This window comes from Hippichthys cyanospilos, chromosome 3 (assembly GCF_059441005.1).
Source record: "Hippichthys cyanospilos isolate Australia breed blue-spotted pipefish chromosome 3, RoL_Hcya_1.0, whole genome shotgun sequence".
Taxonomy (NCBI): Eukaryota; Metazoa; Chordata; class Actinopteri; order Syngnathiformes; family Syngnathidae; genus Hippichthys; species Hippichthys cyanospilos.
The window spans coordinates 4516528-4541484 of NC_142371.1; the positions used below are offsets into that span (position 1 = coordinate 4516528).

At 39.4% G+C, this 24957-nt stretch overlaps 2 protein-coding genes across 5 annotated transcripts; one reads left to right on the top strand and one right to left on the bottom strand.

Moving 5' to 3' along the window:
- Positions 1 to 10340: 10340 nt before the first annotated feature.
- On the bottom strand, positions 10341 to 15074 carry LOC148425550 (macrophage mannose receptor 1-like). 3 transcript variants are annotated; one of them, XM_088410720.1, is made up of 6 exons: positions 14938 to 15074; positions 14432 to 14791; positions 14000 to 14341; positions 12608 to 12748; positions 12397 to 12468; positions 10341 to 10874 (listed from the first exon to the last, which is right to left on the bottom strand). In XM_088410720.1, exons 1-6 carry the CDS (start codon positions 14978 to 14980, stop codon positions 10510 to 10512), a joined length of 1323 nt encoding a protein of 440 aa, XP_088266846.1. In that variant the 5' UTR covers positions 14981 to 15074; the 3' UTR covers positions 10341 to 10509. The 3 variants fall into 3 exon arrangements, with proteins under 3 accessions (XP_088266846.1, XP_088266848.1, XP_088266847.1); XM_088410722.1 differs by having other exon boundaries at positions 14432 to 14735; positions 14938 to 15066; XM_088410721.1 differs by having other exon boundaries at positions 14432 to 14738; positions 14938 to 15066.
- A 2194-nt stretch (positions 15075 to 17268) lies between these two features.
- Positions 17269 to 24936, top strand: LOC148425551 (retinoic acid receptor RXR-beta-A-like). Of its 2 annotated transcripts, XM_088410610.1 has the most exons (11): positions 17269 to 17432; positions 18336 to 18505; positions 18838 to 18991; positions 19117 to 19296; positions 20715 to 20875; positions 21769 to 21898; positions 22056 to 22182; positions 22260 to 22301; positions 22417 to 22508; positions 23555 to 23660; positions 23747 to 24936. In XM_088410610.1, the coding sequence occupies exons 2-11, from the start codon at positions 18380 to 18382 to the stop codon at positions 23892 to 23894; spliced, it is 1266 nt and encodes a 421-aa protein (XP_088266736.1). In that variant the 5' UTR covers positions 17269 to 17432; positions 18336 to 18379; the 3' UTR covers positions 23895 to 24936. The 2 variants fall into 2 exon arrangements, with proteins under 2 accessions (XP_088266736.1, XP_088266738.1); XM_088410612.1 differs by lacking the exon at positions 18336 to 18505.
- Positions 24937 to 24957: the final 21 nt, after the last annotated feature.

Genomic DNA, 24957 nt, shown 5'->3' on the forward strand with positions numbered 1-24957 from the left:
AATTAACAGACATTAACTATTTGAAAAGGAAGCCATTACAAGACCTGTATGAAAATAATGTGGGCAAAAAATATTTTTATTTGCAAATATTTCATGCAGCTTTTGTACTGTAACACATAAAAACTTGCTTGAGATGGATGTAGTTAATTTCAAATGTGCCTATGCCCTCCAATGTCCACATTATATGCATAGCAGGTTTTTGGCAGAATGAGTGGCATTTTAACAGTTAAAAGTCATCAATACCAATAAATACATTTCTCAATTAAACATTGTGAAAAGAGGTACTCACCTGATAGTGATTTTTTTTTCTTATCTCTGTTTGCTTCCCTCCATTTGATTGAAAAATTGTACACAGACTTTCAGGGTGGGAGTTGAGCAGAAAAAGAAAGGTGGCAAGGGATAAAGTTCGCTCGTACTTAAGGGACCCCCGCATCCCGTTTCCCCCCAACTCCACCCCCCAGTGGTCCCACTCATCCAACCACCTTTGAAAATATTTGAACTAGACAAAAAACGGGTACATTTCCATTGAATTAGATCTTCGATTTACCATGATCTTCTCTTATTTACCAACATCCAAATTGAGATCACCCAGTTTAGTGCAATTTAGTACATCATCATTTATGTTCCATTCAATATACAGTTGGAATATTGTGAAACATTTTTTCTTTCTGATGTTTTTTCATGATATGTCATGCATGTAATGCGGTATAACTCGCATGTATGCCCCAATGTAAGAATGTACACACAATTATACAACGTGAATGAATGCACGGCGTGAGAATCATGATTCAGCTGCAATACACAACACAACACTGCAGGTATTCAGTGGCCACTCTGGGAGACGGGAACCTCTCGCTATATGAATTGACCGTCTGTTGGCATTAATGAGATGTAACTATGCCACAGTTATGTAAGAGACCAAATATCCAGCACATTTTAAGGAATACTCTGTGGAGGCTCTGCATCTTAGACTAAAATGGCCACCCACCATCCCTCCTTCCGAAAACCACATGAAGACAAGTTACCCCAGGCTTTGCAAGCAAGCGGGCATGAGTGACATTTTGCAGAGGCACCTACAACCACCGCCGCACGCATGCTTTTCAACAAAACAGTTTTGATCACAGATCACAATCATTGAACTTTGCTTTCATTGCATGCGTACTATATATACATAACATTTTAAAAAGGAGGAAATTGTCATCCTAACAGTAAACTAGAGTGGAAATATTGTTGCCCATGTTTTCTTATCTGTAATAAGTATATTGATAAATTGAAATCCATCCATGCATCCATGCATCCATGCATACAGAGACAGGAATGTAAGAAATGCCCCCAACATAAGCTCACATCTCAAAAGTGCAAATTGCACCACTCCACTCCTCATTCCCCCCCACCCCGGCTGCACCCCCGTCTTACTGCTGACCCTGCCCTGGCCTTTTGGAGAGGCCCGACCTTAATCAACGATACTCCACACCTGACAAAATACAAACAGCCCTGAGAAAACATGTCGTACCAGTTTCTTAAGCATATTTGCTGTGTCATATGTTACTAAATGTACTGGTTCAATGGTGTTATTGACATTAAAGTTCTTGTGGTGAAGCCAAATCTAAGTCCAAGCCCACATTTTCAACAGTTTTTAAGAGAAGAAGATGTTTTATGGTATTTAAATATACTTAACTTCTTATATACTAACCCTAACCATGTAGGTCTAAAGTATTAGTATTGAGTTGCGCAAACCCTGAATTAATTCTTATTTAATGAACTACGTACATTTTTTTTTTTTTTTTGCAATATCATTTTTTAATCATATTTAATTACTGTATATAGTTTTAGGGTTTTCCCTCCACAGTTCAGTGAAAATCAATGCATCAACAGGTCCATTAAAAAAAATCACACACTGATTATTATTTATATATGCTGCATATATGCTCTATATAGATGTGATGCATTTTCACAAAGGGAAGATCAATTCTGAGTTATTGACAACAATGAATTTTCAACAGAGGCATCCATTTTCGGATTCATCTAAAACAACCTCCTTGAGATCTTGACTTTCATTTCCCAGCAGCCCAAAGGTTCAAATTGTGTAAAAAAAAAGTGTATGAAAACAAGGGATTAGTAGATGATCCACACCTCTGAAAAGTGAATGTGCCCAAACGTTAGATGAGTTTTTCTCAAAAATAGGGATTTCAACTTTCAAACTGCTGTACTTTTGTCAATGTTTGAGCTAACTTTATGTATTTTATACCATTTAAAAGGGAATTAAGGATATATGCACATACTGTATTTTATTTTTGAAATGTATACATACACAAACACACACACACACACCATGCAAACAGCTCATTGTGGCACCATAAAACAATAAAATGCTTTTAATCCATTTTAATAAAAAGAAGCTGTAGTCAATCGCCCATGAGAAACTCATTTTGTGGGCCCTGTGTTCAGCACAGTTATTAATGAGTTTGTAATAGGTCCACTTGTGAGCATAGCCCAATTCACCAAATTCATCTCTTGGGGCTGGACTGTTGTCAGGGATGACGACTTTTGACCACCTGGAAAATTGGAGCATAGCGGAAGGGTAAATGTTGCCTCTGCAATTGAGCTAGCTGGAAAGCTACTGAGTTGGCTGGACCCACGGTAGTCTAAACTAGCTGGGCTGAAAAACAAGTTTAATTTAGATATTTTATCCAGCTTCACCATGTCTCTTCTTGTCTTCTTTTTTTTTTGTGCACCGCTTTTTAATCAGAGTTTGCCATGCACTTATATCCACTCACTAGCCACTCTTTTTTTCAACCATAGCGTTGGATTATCATGACTCATTATTTTTTTCCATAACCCATAGAGTGTCACTGACCCACCCTGGGCTATTCTAGCTACAAAATAATCCAGGACAATTTTTTTCTTTTTTCAATGGGACCCTCCGCAATCTGTGGCCCTGGTGCGCTGCACTGGCTGCACCATTGATATTCATGCATCTGGTTTTGTATCCTTACCCAAAAGGCAAGATAGCAACAACAAGATTATACGTAGATCATTAGGATTCTGCAGTGTGGATGATTAAATTAGCCCAAACTGTGAACACATGAAATTCTTATATCCAGACCATTACCCAGATGTTTTTCTAAAATAAAGTTTTGTGGAAACATTTGTATCCGTTCTATACTATTCTCTATTTTAGTATGTGGAACAATGACATCCAGACTTAGCATGTAGCATCTGTTTAAATTTTAACATATAAAATCCAATTAACTTCTTTAAACTGTCAATTATCAAGAACGTCAGAATCTCTATGCATCCTAAGCTCTTTGTGTGCGCCAAGATGGTTGCCATTGACTTTGCAGGTGACTAATGTTTCAGCCTTGGCTAGTACTTGTGCCACATATCCTCCCTAGATTCAAACGTAATGAAATGTCTAATGGTGGAAGGCTGAGACAGAGTAGCCATTGATGGGTCTGCATTGAAGTGATGCTCAAGTCCTCCCGTGTTGCTTACGTTGGACGGGGCCTCTAAGATTAGAATAATATCAGCACATAAGCCTTCGCTTGTTCCTCACTTGCATCACTCTCTCACTCTCTCTGTTTTCTTTGGTTAACTTTAACGCTCTCAACAAAATCAGAAAAGATTAAAAAAAAAAAAAATTGCTGACTTTTGGGACCACAGCTAGCTAAAGAATTTAGCACCGAAATTGTACCCAGTTCACAGCATTGTGAGCAAATGACATTTGATGTCAACATTTTAAAATCACCTCATCTTCCTCCCTTCCTCCTCTCCCTCTTCTATCCCGTAGCAGATGTTAGGAGGCAGGCTGTCTGTGATTTTTAAGGGAGACTGTGTAGAGCACAGAGACCCCTCTTCTTTACGGCAAGGCCAGAGACAGGAGAAAAAAAAAAACTTTAAAATAAATACATTCAGCTGGAAAGCTAAATCAAACCTGTTCACCAAACTCAGTCACCTTATTTGGAGAGAGATGACAGCATGAATGCATCTGATTTTGAAGATTAGACATTTGCTAGACAACACTGAGCTGTAACTTTGATCTAAACAGTTTTTAAATCAACACTTAAATTGGAAAGTAAGTATTTTTAGCGCTAACAAAAAAAATTATCTAATAATTTCACTGAAAGTGATACACAGGGAATGACGGAGAGAAATGATACATTTTTATAGCACTCTGTCTCCTGTTTGTAAACGTCAACTTAACACATCATTATGCATTCTGTAGCAGAGCACAATCATCCAATAATTACCTCTTCCAAAGAATTTTTTTATGTTTTGGCCCGATGGCTGTCCTTTGCAATGCAAAATTCCAGCCTGAAGGGCAACAGATTACTGTGTTCTAGTTTCAAAATCAGGATGATATGATTAAATAAAACAATGATAAATAATCAAAATAGGGCTTATATGTTCAAAGCACACATTGACCACATTTTAAAATGTTTTGAATTTAATAATCTATGTCGGTCAATTTTATCTGTCAAGTAATTTGGATTTTTATCACATGCTGCATCACATTATCTTCATTTATTATTATTCCACCCACTTTTTTGCCTTCAACTGCAACACTTGTGAACATTTTGTTAACTGATTCATTTTGTTCCTATGTTCAGCTCATTTAGGACATTATGGCTATTAATAAATGGCATATAGGCTCACTATGGACATAAGGGGAATTCTTTATTTATTTTGAAGTGACAATTCTTAACTTGTGTAATTCTATCTTTGCACTCAGTCTTGCAATGCACTGACTTTCCCTGCTAGATTTGGCTAAATGCATGTTTATAGAAGCACAGATCTACGGCTATGTAGGAATCGCTCCATCTCCACATATCTCCTTGCATTGTTTATATTGCAAATGAATAGGGCTTTTACCTACGCCACTTGAAGTCCTGTCCCATCTCACTTGAGAGGGGGAGCTGCAGTACACAGATTGACTTTTACAGACAGTTGAACCTCTAAAACTGAAAATCACTCTTTCTTTGAGAAATTAGAAACCATCTGACCTTGGGTCAAAACGTTCCCCTCATTAAACCGTTTTAAATTTAATAAACGCTTTGCCATTCTGAAGAAAGAATTACAGTAGATAAAAATCTTTGAAACAGCGTCGCTCAGTGGTGGTAGTTTGTATGTACACGTCAAGTAATTCCTAATCATTTTCAGTTGTGCGCACTTGACAATTATGCCAACATAACAGATTATAGCTCCTTAAACATTTTTTTTAATTTGTTGTTTCTTTGCCAGAAACCAATGAATGTGTGTATATTTAACTTCAAACCAAGTTTCTATATCAGTTTGAAATCGTCTGAAATGTCTAATGTTACTAATAGTTAAAGAATGTGGTGATGGTGCAGAAGAACCCCTTATGTGATTATATGAGGCATGGCGTCCACAAAAGAGCTGATGCTTGTTTTAGAGAAATCATACATACTACTCTAGCATACAAATTGTTAAATTCAATCTTTGTTTTCAACCGAAATGTTACCTGCTTCAGTCCAGTGTGGAATATTTTTCCTTGCTGGCATAAACCTCCTGTAATAGGCGAGAACATTGGTGGAAAAACCTTATGAATGTTTTTGTAATGTCCTCATAATGAATGTGTTTCTAAGCCAAAACTCAATTGAATATGAAATATTTGAACTAGCTTTGTTGACTCTGTTGTCAAGTGAGATTTTGTTTATTCTGAAGCTCTGTGCTTCTGCCTTTAATGCCAACCACACAAAAGGTTTTAACTATATTTAATGCTGTCTAAAGTATCAGATAACTATAAGTCATATTTTTCCTACTTTGTTCTATTCTTTATTCTTTTGTGTCCCCATTCCCCTCCACACACAAAGCGTGGATTCCATTTATTTCCGTTTCCTATCTATCTGTCTGTCTGTCTGTCTGTCTGTCTGTCCGTCTGTCCTCCTTCCTTCAACACTTACATGAAGTTTATATCAAGCAATCTTTGTATGCAGCACTATAATACAAGCCATGGCATGGCAGTATTAAATGCTGGATAGTAAAATTCAGCATATTATCTGCCCTGGTGACACACCTTGACCTTTATTTTAAAGTCATCCCTGAAATTTACTTAGAAAATTTATCTCACTTTGTAGGTTTTTGTGTAGCCAATAAGATGAAACGACAGACCCTAACCAGTTTTTGTCCATGCATTGTCTTTGATTGCATGATCCAATCTGAAAGAGGCCTTTTTGATTGGCCTTTTTGATTGAGTTCTGAGTAGCAGGGGGGGACCCAGAGTGGCGCTGGAAGCCCCCCCCTCTCACACACACACACAGTTTAGCCCTTTTTTACATCCTTGTGTAGTGCCTGATAATACAGTATGTTGCTTATCAGCAGCATATGACATTTTGTAACTTTTGTGACTTTTAGTCATTGTAAGTTTATATTACAACTCTGGGAAAATATTTGCAAGCCCGTGTAGCATACCCTGGAAGAAAAAAAATGCAAAAGCATCAGGATAAATTAAAGTTTGTTGAACCTGACAATTAATCAGGCTGGAGATTGGAACCTATTGACTGTTTTTCTTCCATGCAGCATCTCTTTGGGTAACTCTGGGCAACAAGCTTACCACTGTGTCTAACAGGTATCCTGGAGGGAAATATGAGCGCTTTTGAAAAGATCTATGCCATTGATAGGGTCTTTAGTAAGCTACTGTACATATACAGTATGGAAAGTGACAGAAACCGATGCTTTTGTTACTGCATTTGGCTGCCTTGACATCGAATAAATAGAAGTATCAGTAAATGGTCACAATAGTTGCATTTTTTTGCAACAATGGTCAATTTGTCTTTGTTTTTGCATCCTGCAGAACATGTAACGCCAAATTGAACACAATTGGATGACCAAGTAATAAAGAATTGAACTCTTCTTAGGTCCCTTTGCATTTGGACAGCAAAAAAGTTGCTTTGGTTTTACCACCTTGATTTGAAATGCAACGTGTGTTTGACGCATGGATTTTCAAATTAAAAGTTTAGATGAAAATATTCCATGTCAAAACTAGATCCATTTTATTCTGTGTGTATAAATTTTCATGAGTCCAATAAGCACAGTTGTTGCATGTTTGTTTCTTGGCTTCACGCTGCTCTCTTGCCTTCACATTTAGCTTCTTAAATATTAACACAAAAATTTCCTGACAAGACAAAAGTAATTCATTGCTAAGTTAATTGTATAAAAAAATGTAAAGGAGTCAAATGTCAGATTTTATTATAGGTTATAGAGGAAAACAAACAAACTTAACCTTAGGTCTATTGTACAGGGCTTTATATTATATAATGATGTTTGTCAAATTTTTAAGGTCCATGCATATAAACCTAAATAGTATTTTTTTATGAAGAAAGATGTGCGTATTTTGTACATACAGTGCAGTCAGATTATGCTTCATGGGAGTCTATATCATCTAAATTATCTTTCAAAGTTCCTAAATTGTAAGATAAAGTCAATAAACAAAAGCCATCTTGAAATTGGATTTACGCCGTCTTACAAACATCATAGAACAAATTTTGTAGTTAAAATACTGTGCGTTTGCAAAATCCTAATGACCTATCATTAAGTGTAGTTCCTCCTGGGACGTCAGTCACTGTGGAAAATCAGTGCATATTTGAGAGTCAGGGGCCTGATGTCCATCCACAACTCCTGGATGTGAAACACAAGAATTGCGTTTGGACAATCAGCTCCAGACTCCCAGACACATAGCAAAGCATCTTTCGCAGTAGACACTGCAGTTTCTTAAAAAGAAATAATACATTTAAAAGAATAATAATAATCATAATCATAATAATAATAATACATTGTGCATAAAAAAGTGAAGTAAAAAAAAGTTACATTCAATGTTTGTTTTGAACAAATCTTAACTTGTGAAGTATTAAATATAAAGTCAGCAGCTATCCACAAGTGAAATTCTAAAATACTTACAACATGCACCTTTAGTCACGAATTTACTAATGTGTCCATCAATACAGAAAGTCTATTAAGTTTTATATACCTTCTTGTGAATGTCGTTGCAGTCCACTCTCCTGTGCATCCGACCTCCAGCGCTGCCTGTTCCGTTTGGCTCTTCATGTGCCCCTCTCTGCCGCTTCCCATCTATCCATCTCATTTCATGCAGGAGCGGGGTTACCTAAGCGACTGGGCCTCAAAGGAGAAAATCTCCTTTTCTACAATTAGCTGTGAAAGTGACAGAAGGAATAGATGGGGGGGGGGGGGCGGGGGGGTCCGTGGTGATGGGGGCTCGAATGCGAAGAAGAAAAGAATGACAGCAGTGCGCATGACAGGTACCAAGATGAAAAGTTAAAAAGTGCTAATCCTGAGTGCCTCCAATTTGGACATTTTAGCAAACTGAGGATATTATTTAGATGGTCATGGTACAATAGTAATTTTGTGTATAATTGTTTGTAAAATTCATTGAAAATCACAATATTCTGTCACTATAAGGTATTTGCAGGACAGGCCTTTGGGCTATTCATATGATCTTTGGGAGCTACCTCACCATGTTGGTGACCCCCGATATATATATATATATAGTACATGCATTGTCTGACCCCTCCAGTAGACCATCTATCATTTACTAAATATGATAATGCTCAGCTTTTCACATACGTGAGACATATTTGTTCAACAGTGTGTGATTAAAGTAGTTTATGCAACGCCGTTTCTAAAATTTTGCTTGTCTTATTTAACTGCATCGAAGGCCTAACATAACATAACACAACAAGACACTTTTAACCTGTCAGAAAGTGCCAGTCAAAACGTATATGTTTCTAGATGCAAAGTGTCTGATATTTTTTTCTGGTGTACCTAATAGTTTGGCCGGTATCTGGAAAAAGAGCCCAAACTAGGCAGCATTACGCTACTACGAGCTTAAGTGAAAGATGCCCGCCATCGTCATCTCTAAAGATGCAGAGGGAGTGGCCATCGAGTCACCATGGGGAGCAGTGCACAAAAGGGTGCGGCGTGGGAATGTCCCCCAGAGGTCAGGAGTGAAGGCGAAGAGGTCAGAGGTCAGAGCCAGCTGGACAGCACACAAGAGGAGACGAGGGTGAGAAAAGATGGTGAGGGGGCGCCGGGGTGGAGATGGTCCACAAACGGACGGAGTGGACCCAATGGGACATTAACATTGAACTGATGGGAGGCTCAGTGACCAGCGCCAATTGACAGGAAAGTTACGCTATGACACACTCATGCGTAATGGACCGTGGTAATTGACAAATGACATGAGGCTCATTGGCGATGCAAAAAGCAGCCCTCCGAAAGCAGAATACGATTACAAGGTTGTTGGGATTATTTGAAATTATACTTGAATGCAATTTCCTGTGATTTGGAATAGAGATGTAAAATTTGATTTGATTCACAATGCCCGCTACTGTGAAAATCCATTTTCATTCTGCTCTTTTGTATGCATCGTCAGACTTGGATGGATGGATTTCTAGTCCAACAATTAATCAATAATTCATGTTTTAACACATATCTAGACAAAGTGTAAAATATATTTTATTTGAATCATCAAATACCAAAAAGCGCTCTTATTTGACAACTGAACATGATTTCAGAACAACACCTTATTGTGAACTTGATTTTAGAACAAGACCCTTTTGTCTACACACTGTACATTGGGAGCTGCTTATGCTCTATGAAAAAAAAAATATATTATTACTTGTTACTTATTACTCCATCCATACAGTTTGTAGAACCGCTTATCCTCACAAGGTTCACGGGCTTGCTGGTGCCTATCCCAGCTGTCTTCGGGCAATAAGCAGGGGGCACCCTGGAATGGTTGGCAGCCAATCGCAGCATTACTTATTATGGTATGGTTTATTTTGAAGAATTGGCTGGCCTTCTTACATATATATATATATATATATATATATATATATATATATATATATATATATATATATATATATATATATATATATTACTTTACTGTGACCCTTACCTCAACCACAATCCAATTAAAACCTAAATGCAAGTGTTGACTCATGAAGAGGTTCGGACTTTTCAGGTTCACTCCCTCACAACTGCACTCGCTATGTTTCGTTTTCTCTCTTATTCCATCACATTGATTATTCATTTTCACTTTTTTCAGTGTAATGATCAATAACAGTCCAGAATGTTGTGAACAATTCCCACGGTTTTGCTGATCGGCGCAGACCTCAGCACTGTGGACAAGGTCAGTGGGGGTAACAGGCCGTCTGCATCAGGTCCATGGTGGTCCTAAAAAAGAGCATCTTGAGCTCAGGCAGTCGAGGTCAACATGCAAATATTAACCTCTGAGTGAAAGCAGCGGATCAATGTTCTCATGTCACTCTCTGCGCTCATGAATGTGTTGGCCAGCGCACTGCAGTGTTTTCATATTTAATGACATTCATACAAAACAATGGCGGAAGCAGTCCTTGAGTATTCTCCCACATCGTGCACTGATGAGTGAGATCAAACCTGTGAATACAACACAATAAAACAAGTAGAACCAGCTCATGTTTGCGTAGAGGCAAATTCAAAAAGACTTCCTTATCCAGCACAGTCCTGACAGATAAAGTTCAGCTGCTGTGTCTCAGGCAAGCCCACCCAATGCTGCCCCCCTGTGGTCTTCATGGCACCAGTCACCCCACAGTCATATTCTTGCTCTGGGGGTCCCTGCCCAGGGGCCCAGTTCTGGTAACAGTCAGCGGACGAACCGCTCCAAAACCAAAGGTCAAAGGTGCAAGCGTAGCGCAGACCAAGCCAAACATGGGATGATGTGGCGTTCCGTGCCATCAGCGCCACTTGATCCTGAGTGCTTTGCCCAGTGATGAAGACGAGGTCCATGTAGTGCTCTCGACAGTAACTCAAGGCTTCCATCCAAGTCATGTTTTCACGTATTAATATCAGGTTTCCTGTGGGAGGAGGCGAGAAAGGTAAAAACAACTTACGTGTTTTACTATCTTGTCAATTAGTATGGAAAATTAAATATAAGTTCTATGTCATGTGTTTCACTTTCATGCCAATAATTTATGGAGCTGCTATACTTCGACTGCCCGCAAGATAACAGAATAATTAGATAACACATTTGTTAGATTTCATCCTTAACCGACATGGTTTTACCTTCAGAAATCTCATAAGATGCAGGTGTCAAACTCAAACCCCGGGGGCCAAATTTGGCCCATCACATCAATTTATGTGGCCTGCGAAATGCTAATTATGAATTCAAGGTTCTGACTAAAATGCCTAATTTGCAAGTTGTCTTCAACTTTAAAACGTATATATTTTTTTTTATGAAGCACTAAGCATTTTTTGTTACCAATCACCCTTTTGAACAGCTGCTCTGACTTTAAAACTCGGTAAATGTGTGCTAATCACACTTGAATATTTGACTTTTAGAGGGCATAACGACCCTCTGACAGGAACTAAATGTACTATTTGGCCCACGATTAAAATGTTTTTGACACCACTGTCATAAGGGTTTGATTACACCAAAGTGTTATTTCATGTAACATTTTCTGTACAGTATATACAGCATGCCAGTATACTGGTATCAAAAAAAAAAAAAAAAAAAAAAAAAAAAAAAAAAATATATATATATATATATATATATATATATATATATATATATATATATATATATATATATATATATATACTGTATATATATATATATATATATATATATATATATATATATATATATATATATATATATATATATATATATATATATATATAAAAAATCCATTATTAACATTTCTCACAAAAGCAACCTTCTCTGCCTTTTCTTTTTTTTTTTTTTTTTACATGTATATAAGAGATGCTTGGTTTAAATATGATGTGCATTCCACAATTTCGGGCTCCACTTCAAGGCTCTATAGCCAGTGAGGGTGCATCCTGCTCACCTAAAGTCAGCTGGCAAAGGCTTCAATTCACCTGTGAACCTATTACGAACATGCGTTATATATAAAAAAAAAATAATAATAATAACAATAATGATAATAATAATAAACTGTTATAAAATGTGTTGTATAAACTTCTTTTTTTAGATTTATGTTTGAAAAGAGGTTTTCTATGTGGAGCAGGTTGGAATCATGAATGCCTAGTTATGTTTTATTTTTTTACTTGGTGTCGACTGAAAGTGACATCTCAGTTACTCGGGGTTCATGTGACAACCAATCATGACGGCTTACAAATGTCACATGACCAGACTCAGACAAAAGGTGAGCTGTGATGATTTGGTCGTTACCTGAGCCCTGAGCAACTGTGATGCCATTTTCAGTCGGCAGCAAGTGGCAAAATAACTGCCCCCTGAGATGTATAAACATAGGCGGATTTTGATGCTTAATTCATTTCCCACAAATGCGGTATTAATCAGAATACCCTATTTAAACTAGTGGGTGATGAGAGAGGTGTCCTACAGAACAAGTGTACCTGAAGTCAAAAGAGGACTAACACCAGAGGGTGTTACAGTGGACGACTGCGTTGTGGTCAGGGTCCCAGCCTCTGTCGCAGAGTCACATGTTGTCGGGTGGAGTAGTCACAGAGAAATGTGACGTTCATATTATTCACATTGCATTACAGTTGTACTGCATTGCACGGCTGCTGGTATATTTTTGTGGCCTCTGCTGGTGACATACTGTACCTGTATTTAATTGTTGGATAGAAGTAGCGGCTGAGGAATTAAATGGAACCACAACTGATGATGAGTTGTTTGAAGGTGTCGTGACAGTCGTCGGCGGTGTCCCTAGAGTGCTTGTTTGAGTGGCTGCTGGAACTATACTGGCTGCATTCAAACATAAGACAATAGCAATGAGAGCTACTACTCTAATAGACAGTTTAAACGGATTTGTAGTCTATGTGGATGGCCACCATGCCACAATGTGTTGATGCAGCAATTCATATGGAAGGAGCTCTGATTATATGAACATACTGTACTCACCAGAGAGACAACATATCTATATTAAAAATGTGAAGTATGGAAACTTTGGGTAGTAATATGGCTCCACTGGATGCAGTTAAAGTGTAGTAAACGTAAACTTTGCCGGAGATGTACACACAAAGGTAGTCTACTGTGTGGCGCTATAAATGTTTTGAGTAAACAGTCAACACCAATGTGCATGGCTGCCATTTTCAAAGGTTTAGATTTGTGTTTGCCAACATTCAGTGGGCCTAGGCACATATTGACATGATTAGAAAGATTTCACAGAACACCACCAAATAAAAAGTTGACAGTTCTTGAGTAATCCTGGTCCAGTATTTGCAAATTTCTCAATTCGCTGATATTTTAAGGGATCGATCTATGTGTTCTACACTTTAAAAGCTGTTGGCTCAAAAATAATCCAATTTTGGGTCAAACCTTAACTCAATTTGACCCGATTTTTTTGTACAAAAGAAAAAGGACGAATTGGTCCAAATAGTGGCTGGCCCACTTTTGACGCTTTACTATTTTTTGGGGTTTTAAATCTTCTTGTTTTGGAGTGTGTACAATTTTGTTATATTATGAATTAATGATAGAAAAATAATATATATCAACCAACAGTTTGTAGGTTTCACTTGAACATGAATTTGAAAAATGAAATTGATGATTCAATTAATGACCTGAATTGGCAAGAAAACAAAGAGTTGGTCCAACTTTTTGCTCTATTGATTTAAGTCAAAAACAGCAAAATTAATCACACTTTAATAACAATTTATTTTTTTAATTTTCCCAAACTTATTCTCCACCCTTTCCCATTAAAACAAAATAAAACAATGCAGCTGACGTCAATGGTGCCCTTCGCTATTGTCTCCGTTGATTTCCTTTGATGTCAATGGTACTTACAGTGTTAAAAAAAGTGTCTGTTTTAGTTTTATGGAAACAAATTGTATTGTTCACACTTTGTTGCTTTACTCTAAACTTGTATATGTTTGTAAACTTGTATTACTTTTATAAATTCCCTGTTGCGTTGAATAATATTCCCAACAACTATACTTGGACAGAATGCAATTTCACTACAGCTTTTCCTTGATTCAAAAAAAAGACAAGTCAACTTACGGCCTTGGCAGATAAAGGTGCGTTGGCTGCTACATTTCAGATCATTCCACTGGCCAGCGTCTTTGAATATGGCAGCAACACAATCCTGATTGCGGTAATTTGGTTGCTGCGGTTTCCAGTAACGGAATGATGACTCGCTCCCGTCTGACCACCTCCACGAATCTCGGAAGAGGCCGATCCACACATTTTCAGCTGTGGACACGTTCTGGACTTTTTTGTTCTCTTCTGCTGAGCTTACGCTGACCAGATCCAAAGATGAATCCCTGCAGTGCTTTTGGGCATCCCTCCATGATTTAGTTTGGGCAACAAAAATGTAGTCGTCACTTGGAACCTCACTGTTGGCTGCCAATAGTTTTTTTTTAAAGCATGATTTGTGGCATTGGTCAAACAATGTCTGCAATTTTCTGATTATAGTTCTAAGTGTGTACTTACCGTGACAAACAAAGCTCCTTTGGGTTTCACACTCACTTTCAAACCATTCTCCTTGTGAATCCATAGCTGCACATGAGTGTTGACCCAATCCCTGTGGATTTCCTATCTTCCAGTTAAAGAAATCTACTTTTTGATTTGGCCAAGCCCAGTGCCAGCTTGATACATCTCCCAGCTCCAGGCCGATCCACGATCTGACGGTGTTATTTGCAACAGAGGCAATCAGTTGCTTCATATCCGTCAGGTTGTTGATAGTGGCAAGGTCTGTGTGCATCCGTCTGCAGTAGTCCTTTGCTTCTTCATGAGTCTTCTTAAGTGAGATGTAGTGGAAGTTGGAAAACACGAGTTTAAAAGAGCAGAATTCTGTGGAACGACAGCTCATTTGTTAAATAACAGAAAGAAAGACGCACATTTGCTTTTCAAGGAACAACTTTCGCATAGTTTAAAATATCATTAGTGTGGCATTACAGCATTGATAAATGCTGATAAATGCATACAAAATAACAAACCTGAAATTAGCAGTAGACAAAGAGTTGTGCTCCTTTTCACCATGATGTGTTTTCAGAAAGAAAAGGCAACAAGAAGGTGGATGCTCTCTGAACGGATTATAAAGCCACGAAGAGGCAGCCGCAGCACTAATGCCACAATAAGAATGCTACTGGTCTTGTTGAGAGACTCCTCTTCAAAAATGATTCTTACCAAAGCAGTTTTACTCGTTTGTCTGCCATAGGAACTTCACATTGCTGCACAACATGGCTCCTGGATTGTTGACGTTTATACACAATCACTGGGAAGCGGAGGACAAATTCGTGAAAATGTTGAGCATTAGTGGGTTTGTTATACTGGGAGATCATGTGGTGTAACTCTGAATGATTGCTCAGGCTTGTAAATGATAATATACACTTCTTTTCTATCTGACATCATCAGAGTGACTCGAGTGCTGACTTACATTTTTTTTGTACTTGCTGACGTGGAAGTGCACGCCAAACTGTGACTAGTGGCTCTCAGACATCCATTCTTGCTTTTATATCTCATGCTTGAGCATACCCTGCGGGACTGGATAAATTCTCATCAGATGTTGCTTGAATGAATGGAGTTTTTTCACTATATCACTCTGAATGCCTCTCAATCAGAAGCCCATGCTTGTCATTGTGCAAACAAGCGCATGTTTTCACATGGTCCAGTAAATTGTAAAATAGTGGAATCAAAGGGTTTGTTCATGCCTGTATTTGGATATAATGAAACAACAGCTATAAGGGATTTTCTCTGCTATTTTTCTTTACAATATATTTTATGCAGCACCACTTGTTTAAACATGGTATTTTGAACCAGACTGCATTAATGGACTATAACTTAAATGGATGCTAATGTTATTTCAACATTGTTCATTAGTAAAAATTTCATATTTTGCCTAAATCTAATTTGATAACTGTGTTATTTTTCATGTACAGTACAAATAATACCTTTAAAAATACATTTTCACTTCCAAGGTTGACTGAGAATGACATTTATGTGCTCAAGGCTCAGATAACAACGAATCACGGCTCAGCTTGTGAAAGTCCCATCAGTGTTGGGCAATTAGTTGGTTCGTCCATCACTGGCAAACCGTCATTTTGCAGACAGATCTCCAATTGACAAAAACATTTTAAAAATGAAAGACTAACGAAACAAGTAGATTTTGTACATTTGTAGACACTATTCGTCACCAATCCGCACCATTTGTGTTACCTGTCACTGTTGCTCACCTCACCCAGTTAAACTCTCCACTTTTCTGAGATGTTGAAATGGTCATATACTTGTGGGCATGGAAGTGTAAACACAGTCTAAAAAGGCAGCAAGGATAGCAATAACTGGCTGAGTGCTAGAGCAGCCATTATTCAGAGAAAAGGTGTCCTTAATATATTGTACTGAGCACAGTTGTCGATATTTACGCTGTGTTTCAGAGTCATCGTTTCATAGACTGAAATGCATACTGTAAACAACAACTGATAACTGATAGTGCAGCACAAAAAAGGTCAAATATCCAGTTCTGCGCTACAAAACCAAACCAAATCTAGGTAAAAAGTAAGATGTTACCTTAGCCTTTAGTACTGGTGATGTCATTTTCAATTGAGAACAAGTGGCAAAAGGTGCTCCTGAAGTTTATACATGAAAAATCAATAGCCATCAAACTAGTGATGGGCAAAATATTATAATATGATAAAATATCTAAATAGGTTTACTGTCCCTTTCGGCAGAAACCTGTTCTTATCAATCGGATGGGGTGGCTATTTTGCCACTTACTGTCGATTGAAAACGTCATCACAGATACTCAGGCCTCAGGTATCGTGGTTCAGATTGTGAACGTCACATGACAAACAAAAACAAAAACAAAAACAAAAACTAAAACTAAAACAAAAACAAAAACAAAAACAAAAACAAAAACAAAAACAAAAACAAAAACAAAAACAAAAACAAAAACAGACGACACCGTTATCAGTCATCACCTGCCTCCATGTTTCTTGACTAAGGCAAACATTTCCACTCTAAAATGTTTATTTAATTCAGTATTTCTTGTGGATTATTTATGACATTTTTGAATCTCCCAAATTCTCAAATTCAGTGGTTTGTCGACTGATGAAAAGTATCTTGATTTCAAAACTTCGAATCATGCGCACACATTTTCTGAAGGAACGTGTGCGCATGATTCGAAGTGCGTGCAGTACAGTTCAATTAATTGTGGAGTAATTTCAAAGTGCCGAACTTTGAATTTATCCAGTACGAGTGCCCGTCTCGCCCCCTTTCCCGTGCAACCGTGTCACGTGATCGAGCTACTGGGTGGTCCCGGGAGACATTTTGGCTCGAGTGGAGCTGGCGCTGAGCCACCATGGCCAGTAAACAACAACAGCGTCAAGTTGAAGGCAACTGGATTTGAGCGGCGGCCCTGCTGTCCGCTGTTGCTTCTCGGGAAACACAATCAAGACATAGAGGGGCGCTTTCTAACAATGCGTCTTTTGTGCGATTGGTAAGTGTTTTTTTTTTTTATCCCGACCTGCAGGCGAACACGTCGGTTGCCATTATCTAGCTCCCTCGACTACCACCATGTAGTCAGCGGTAGGCTAATGGTAGCCACGTTGGCTAGGTTAGCCTTAATCGTCGCGAAGCTCCGCTAAGTAGATTAAATTGCGAAGTATACGCGGATTTGAAACCCTTCTTATTGACAATCAAGCTGTGCTGTGGCAACGTTTGTGTTAACCGAATAGCGTTTGAGTAGTTTGATCAAGTACAATTCGAACCAGGTATGCTGCTAATGTTAGCTAGCTAATTTTACTAGCCCAAAGGCTCGAGCGTCCCAATCGATGAATGTTCTACGTCCTGTTAACTTCGCGTTGGCACAATAGGTAGCATTTGAATTGACGAGCAATGTTATTGTATTTACTGGTGCATATGGTGAGCAACAATTCTCAAGGAAACCTGTTAACAGTCCCAAACCGTAACATTGCCTGCTTTTAAACACGGTTACCATTTAAAGATCACTCACAAATGTTGCTGGGCTGGTTTAATATGCACATTGTTTTGTACACCGACCATATTTACTACCAATCCACGATATCTACGAATGTGTAAAATAATCCGCGTTTAAAACCTCACTGTGAGTGATTTTGAGTATTTTATCTCATTGAGGGCTGTTCCTAATCTTGTTGACTAATGCAACTGAGTTAACCTTACTTAGTATTAGACAGGCTTTTTTTTTTTGTACTGTAGAATTCATTAGTTTAGCAATGGGGAAATTCAAGAGGATGCAGGACTGCAAGTTCTTTGCAAAGCAGAATATTTGAAATGGCTCTTGTATTGCATCCCTATTTATCATGCAAGTAGTCATAATGATGCTCTAGTACTGAATACCGCTCACGTCTGTCACCTTCAGACTGATATCCATCAGGCGGGACAGCATCCGGAGTTATTAGAGCAATGTCTTCCCAGCAGCCTAACAGCTCAGCACCTAACAGCCCCACCAATGTCATTGGTTCTCCATTCTCTATCAACTCTCCAATGGTGTCACCCTCTCTGGGATTTGGACCCATCAGCCACAGCCAGGTAAATTGACATTAAAAGGAAAATTAGGTTAGACTTTGGCAAATAAAAACCTTCAAAAATTAACTCAAAAAATAAATCTGTAATTAGTTTTCAAACTTTTATTATGCCAGGGTCTGCGCCATTTTGAAGAATTTAATATGTGTGGGAAGAGTAACTGGTTTTAATGGGGGCCACACAAATTTGTTGTTTTCATTTCCGTAATAATTCCGTTTTTTGGGCCTCGAGCCGGAACTGTTGGAAACTCTGATTGAAACGGAAGAGTTGGTCGACACGCAACATCATTGACTTACTATTTCTGTAAGGTGGAACCCCTAACATGTCAATTCTCTCAGCTCTCTGCTACAGGCGCCATGTCAGGGATGCATTCAATCAGCAGTTCTGAGGACATCAAGCCTCCGTTCGGCCTGAGGCCCATGTCTGCACACAGTCCGGGAATCATGTTGTCTCAAAAGCGCCTGTGCGTCATTTGTGGAGACCGCTCGTCTGGTGAGTGAATGAACCGCACCGTTCTTTCCATTTGAAAGACAACCCGTGTGTGCTGCTTTCTCTGTAAATATTTGTTTCAGCTTATCTCCTCATTTCTCATCACGCCTGTGCTATTTGTTCACTAGGCAAGCACTATGGTGTCTACAGCTGCGAGGGCTGCAAAGGTTTTTTCAAGAGGACGGTCCGCAAAGACTTGAGCTACACGTGCAGGGACAACAAGGAGTGCTTGGTGGACAAACGCCAGCGCAACCGCTGCCAGTACTGCCGCTACCAGAAGTGCCTGGCCATGGGCATGAAGAGGGAAGGTATGCAGGCTTCGTATTGCAAAACATGCCTCTCTTGCTCTCTGCCCCCCCCCCCCCCCTCCAAAAAAAAAAACCAAAAACAAAAAAAACTAACAGAGCAAAAACGGAAAGGGAAATGCACCAGGAAAGTAAGGTGTCTTAGGTTCACACCGCTGGCTCAATGCTCAATTCTGTGTGTTTTGTGTTTTGTTTTTTTTTTTATCCAATTATTTTGTTAGGTCGTTCACATCTCCAAATAAAAGCACGTGACCTGTGTTTGTATGGTAAACAGCCCAAAAGTGTCCCGCAGGCATACTGATGACATCTTGACACCACAGACTGTGGGCGAGCTTACCGTGTTTATGGGAGTACCTGACCATGTTTTCAATTTAAGAGGTAACTCAATGAGGTGAAGGATTTTTTGGCATTTTGTGCAGTGCCAGCAACGTCTCTGTCGCTTGCGCCGATTGAGTACTTGCACTCAGCGTCAGAGAAAGACAGAGAAAATACACCTCGTTCTCCTTCATTGAGTTATCTTTCGCTACTGTTTGTTTTTTCCAATATCCTACCATCATTTTGAGTGCAAAATTGTGACGTTTGTCCCTTGTTTGCTAACATACGAGCCACATGAATGCGACCTGGCCGCTCGGACAGCAGTGGCGTGTCAAGAGATCGGATGTGTATTGGATTTACGACCACATACCCGAGTGGCCTGGGTCGCATTTGGAAAAAAATCTGATGTGTCGTTGACACTGCCAGCAAAAGATGAGATAAAGCTTGGATAGAGGCAAAAAATGGGAATTGGGTCGCTTCAGGCTGCAGTGTGAACCTAGCCTAAGTAGTTTATCATTCTGTGTTTGGAGTTAATTGTTGTTGTTTGTGGTAGTAAGATTTGTAGTATGAAAATATGGTAGAAACTGGTTGGGTTTCCTTACCTAATCCCTCTCTTTTGGCACATCGTTTTCTAAATAAAATATTGCATTACATGTTCTTCCTCCAACGTAGTTATAATCTGTCATTTATTCGCGTATTATTGCTGTTCCTCGGCTGAACTGGTAACGTGGTGGGTCCACTGTAATGAAACTAAGAAAAAAATGAGAAGTTAGAACCAAATGTTGTTTAATTTGACCAAAGTGTCCCACCACATCATATAATTTCATCTCACAGTAATTCTCAGCCTGGTACTAGTACCACTTGCACCGGTGGGATTTAAAATAATCACTTCTCAAGTACACTTAAGTTGTATCATTTTAATTTTTTTAACTTTTCTCTACAATACCTTTTAATTGAATGTTAATTTAGGATTCCCCCATGGATTTCAAGTCCTTTATTAACGGTCAAACTGAGCATGTTACAGTGATTTACAATAATATTAAATGGCTTGTATCTTCAGCGATTAAAACCCTTTCTCATTTTTGACAAATACTTGTGTGATGCAGCGGTTCAGGAGGAGCGCCAGAGGAACCGCGAGCGGGAAGGCGAGCTGGAGTTTAGCATGGGCATTAATGAGGAGATGCCGGTGGAGAAGATCTTGGAGGCGGAGACTGCGGTTGAGTTGAAGACTGAGCTCCATTCTGATGGAGGCTCTGCGGGCAACTCTGTAAGTGAACAGAACCACTCCGATACACAACCCATAAAACAAATACATTGTTTTGGGTTGTATAATTGCCAGAAAAAGACCGTTTTTTTTTTTTTTTTTTTTTTTTTTTGGTCATTGACATCTAAACGGCGTTTGATGTATGTCACAAACGAAACAGCAATGTTGGAAAGTGCCAAAAAATGGGTTCCAAATAGTTCAATCTGCTTTGCAAATTTAACTGGTGCACTGCAAATTTGGAGCTCAAGCCAAAACTACAATTACCACCAGTTGGTTAATATGCATTTTGTTGCACAAGCGCCAACTTGGAGGACTGCATTAATTGGTGCCAGACTAGCGAAAATCCTTTGTGTGCCCAGAGGGAAGTCTCTTTATTACGTCATTCGGTGGAGGTCTGGTTTAAACATTCAACTGCAATTTAATGGCAGGAAGCCAGCAACCTTGTGTGGCGTGCAGCTTTGTAGGAAGACTTATGGCCATTGCATTGGTGATGTGATGTAGATGTGGCTTGGCTCATTGCCAACATGAAGCCAAACTGATGTTCAGTGGTGCAAGTTGAACTAAATGGAGCTTGACCTAATACCGGAGGTACAAGCTACTAGTAACCACACAATCTGTTACGTGACTTTGTCAACTGTCATCAAGATCAGTTATGTTTGGAATGCTATATATTGCAACATCATTATTTTATCTGTCCAAATTGTGCACTATTTAAAAAATATTTTTCTCCAAACTTCAAACTGTTCCATTAAGGTTCAAGTGAAGGGCACCATAGTGTTGTATTTCTGTGAAGAGATGCGGCCAACTACAAGCCCACGAGTCACTGTGAACCAGAATGATGATGTTATTAGTGTGCGAAAGTTCCAAAGTGCCCATGGCAGTAATATGTGTTTCAGCCTCATGACGCGGTCACCAACATCTGCCAGACCGCAGACAAGCAGCTCTTTGCCCTGGTGGAATGGGCCAAGAGAATCCCTCACTTCTGCGAGCTGCCCCTTGATGACCAGGTCATCCTCCTGCGTGCAGGTAACCTCCACTCAAACACACCTGCAGTGAGCCCTTGCAATTCGTGGGGTTAGAATCTTGCTCTAACCCTGTCAAAATTTCACACACTCCAGTTCGAGAACTGCCGTCTTAAGATATCACAGTGATCTTGATCTAACTCAAACGTTGGTGTTGCCAGGTTGGAATGAGCTCCTCATTGCTTCTTTCTCTCATCGCTCCATCGCCCTCAAGGACGGCGTCCTGCTCACCTCAGAGCTGCAGCGTGACGGTGCTCACAGTGCAGGGGTTGGAGCCATCTTTGACAGGTTAGCTCATTGGACCGTTGCGCGGATGTCAAGTAGCTCAAAAGGTCCTCATATAAATCCTGCTTGTTTTAACTCAGGGAAAGTGTGCAGAGTGCAGAGGTTGGTGCCATATTTGACAGGTAATACCACACTTTTGTTAAATGCATCTATTTCCAAATCAGACAGACTGATTTTGTGGGCAAAAAAAAAAAAAAAAAAACTTGAACGTTTTGCACATTTCCAAATGTCCTTCAGAGTTCTCACCGAGCTTGTCAACAAGATGAGAGATATGCAAATGGACAAGACAGAGCTGGGATGCCTTCGCGCCATAGTCCTCTTCAACCCAGGTGAGCATCCTGGGAATGTGCAGCAAGACAAATTGGCGGTATCACTCTGGCAAACCTCCATTTTGGCTAGATAGCCATTTTTCCACATTTAAAACTATTCATTTTTAAACAAAGTATGTAATACAGCATTTGTTCAGTATCATTCACCATGGTAAATGAAAACAAACTGAGCAAAACCTGCAGCTCAACAATAAACAAATATGTGAATTCTTTGAACACAAAAAGTTTCAACTGAAATACGTGCACTGTGTATAAATGTACAGCACAATTTAAAAAAAAAATCGATTTGAGATAAATGACCATGATTCCTGAATACCATTTGATGTTGACGCTCAATGTTTTTCTGCACACACGCATAAAAGCTGTCTGACTCTTGTCTCTCACTCGCTAACTTGGAGCATACTTGCAGTGTTCGTTTGAAGATTTTGTTTCTTTGAGAACAGTCTTTTCGTAAATGTGATGTCATGTTGGACGTATTTCCTCCTATCAAAGTAACGCCGCTCTTTTGAAGCATCTTTTGCAAGTGAGACAGATTTCCAAGCCACGGTCGCCTGCATTTTTGAAAACCGGACATTTGTTTTTTTTTAGACTGGGGTGAAAGTTTGTTGGCCAAGCTGCAGTAATAAACCTAATGATACTGAATCCCAAAAAGCATGAAGTGGACAACACCACCTGTAACGTAATTGCCAGTTAAGGCCGATTACTTTGGTGGGAAAAGAACTTATGGGTTGAGTTTTGAAACCATGGTATAACGTCAAAACTAATCGGCCCGTGCCTGGGCAGGTCAGCTTTGAAATGTAAATTGGGCAGAAACAGTGGCAATGTAAAATGGCCGCTGATGGGGTGACACTTTTATCTGCTTACATATGGGTGTTTACCAACTACTTATTTAGCATGCTTTGTAGGTGGCCACCGACGGTAATGAATTTCAGACACAATTTTGAGACTTGATTATGGTCCATTTCCAGAAATCTGCAAGCTAACATGAAAATTGCACGGTTTGTAAAAATGATCCTCCAAACTGAAAGTGAACGTCGCTGTTGCAGATGCTAAAGGTCTGTCCAACACGGGGGAAGTGGAACTGCTCCGAGAGAAAGTGTACGCGTCGCTGGAGGCCTACTGCAAACACAAATACCCCGAGCAGCAGGGCAGGTACGTGCCGGGCCCCCTCCTCCTGACTTGGTCCGAGGCAATGTGGCAGCAGGCCCCTAACTGGCGCGCGCGCGTGTACGTGCCAGGTTTGCCAAGCTGCTCCTGCGCCTGCCCGCGCTGCGCTCAATCGGCCTAAAGTGCTTGGAGCACCTGTTCTTCTTCAAGCTGATCGGCGACACGCCCATTGACACTTTCCTCATGGAGATGCTTGAAGCTCCTCATCAGCTGGCCTAGAAGGAGCGTGCAGACTGGAGTGGCACTTTAACTTGGAAACATTTGTCCGCTTGTCTCACAGCTATCTGGGTTCCACTTCCTGTCCGTTCGTTCGTTCATTTTAGCGCTGCACACATTTTGCTCTTTTTAGACCAAAACAGGCCGGCCGGCGCTACGTGTCGACACAAGTATTTTTTCCCCGCCCCCTCACTGGCGATCTACCATTTTATATGAGCTTTGTACACACTGCTTAAGTGGATCTATTTTTGAATGGGAGCACGCGTGGAAGACCTAGTCTTCTTTTTAATCCTTTCCAGTCACCGTGGCTCTATTCCACAAGATGAAATCTTAGCAGAGACACAAAATGTCTACCCTCCATTTTTACTTGTTTACGTGCCCTTTTCTGAGGCCAATCACTTGACTTTCTAAAAGCTGCCAGCTGACTGGAGCCGTTTCATATTTGGTGCTATTTCGGAGAAAATGCGACTTTATTGGTTTGAGAACCCCCACACCTAAGAGGATATGCAAACATGAGCTTTTTTTTTTTTTTTTTTAAATAAAATGTAGCAATATAAAATGTTAAGTGCTTTCTGCCTTTCATTCATTCAGGGGTTTTACCAAGTAAATCATGTCTGTTGGAAAGGGAATATTCCATTTTGTTATTTATACAATTCTGAGGTACTGTGCAAAAGTCAATGTTCAGGGAAAATGTACGTCGATTGAATTATTGATCAGGAGATGCAAATTATATCATTCTTAACCCGTACCCTTGTTTTTTATTAATTTTGCAAGCTTTTCAAGATAGCAGAACATGTGTTGGGTTGCACTGGATTTGCTGAGTGGTTCAGCTTTTTTTTTTTTTTTTTTTTTTTTTTAGCTCCATTGTATTTCCTTCTATCCCTTTCTTGCTAGGTGGCTGTCCAATCCATTGTATTGTCTGCAGTTTATTCAAAGCAAAATTGTCACATTAGGTCCAGAGCACATCAAGTCATTGATCAACTTGACCTCCATGTGCTCATCCATGCGGACTAAAAAATAAACATGACTTCAGTTTGTGACGGTTGCATGTGTTCTTGTGTCCTTT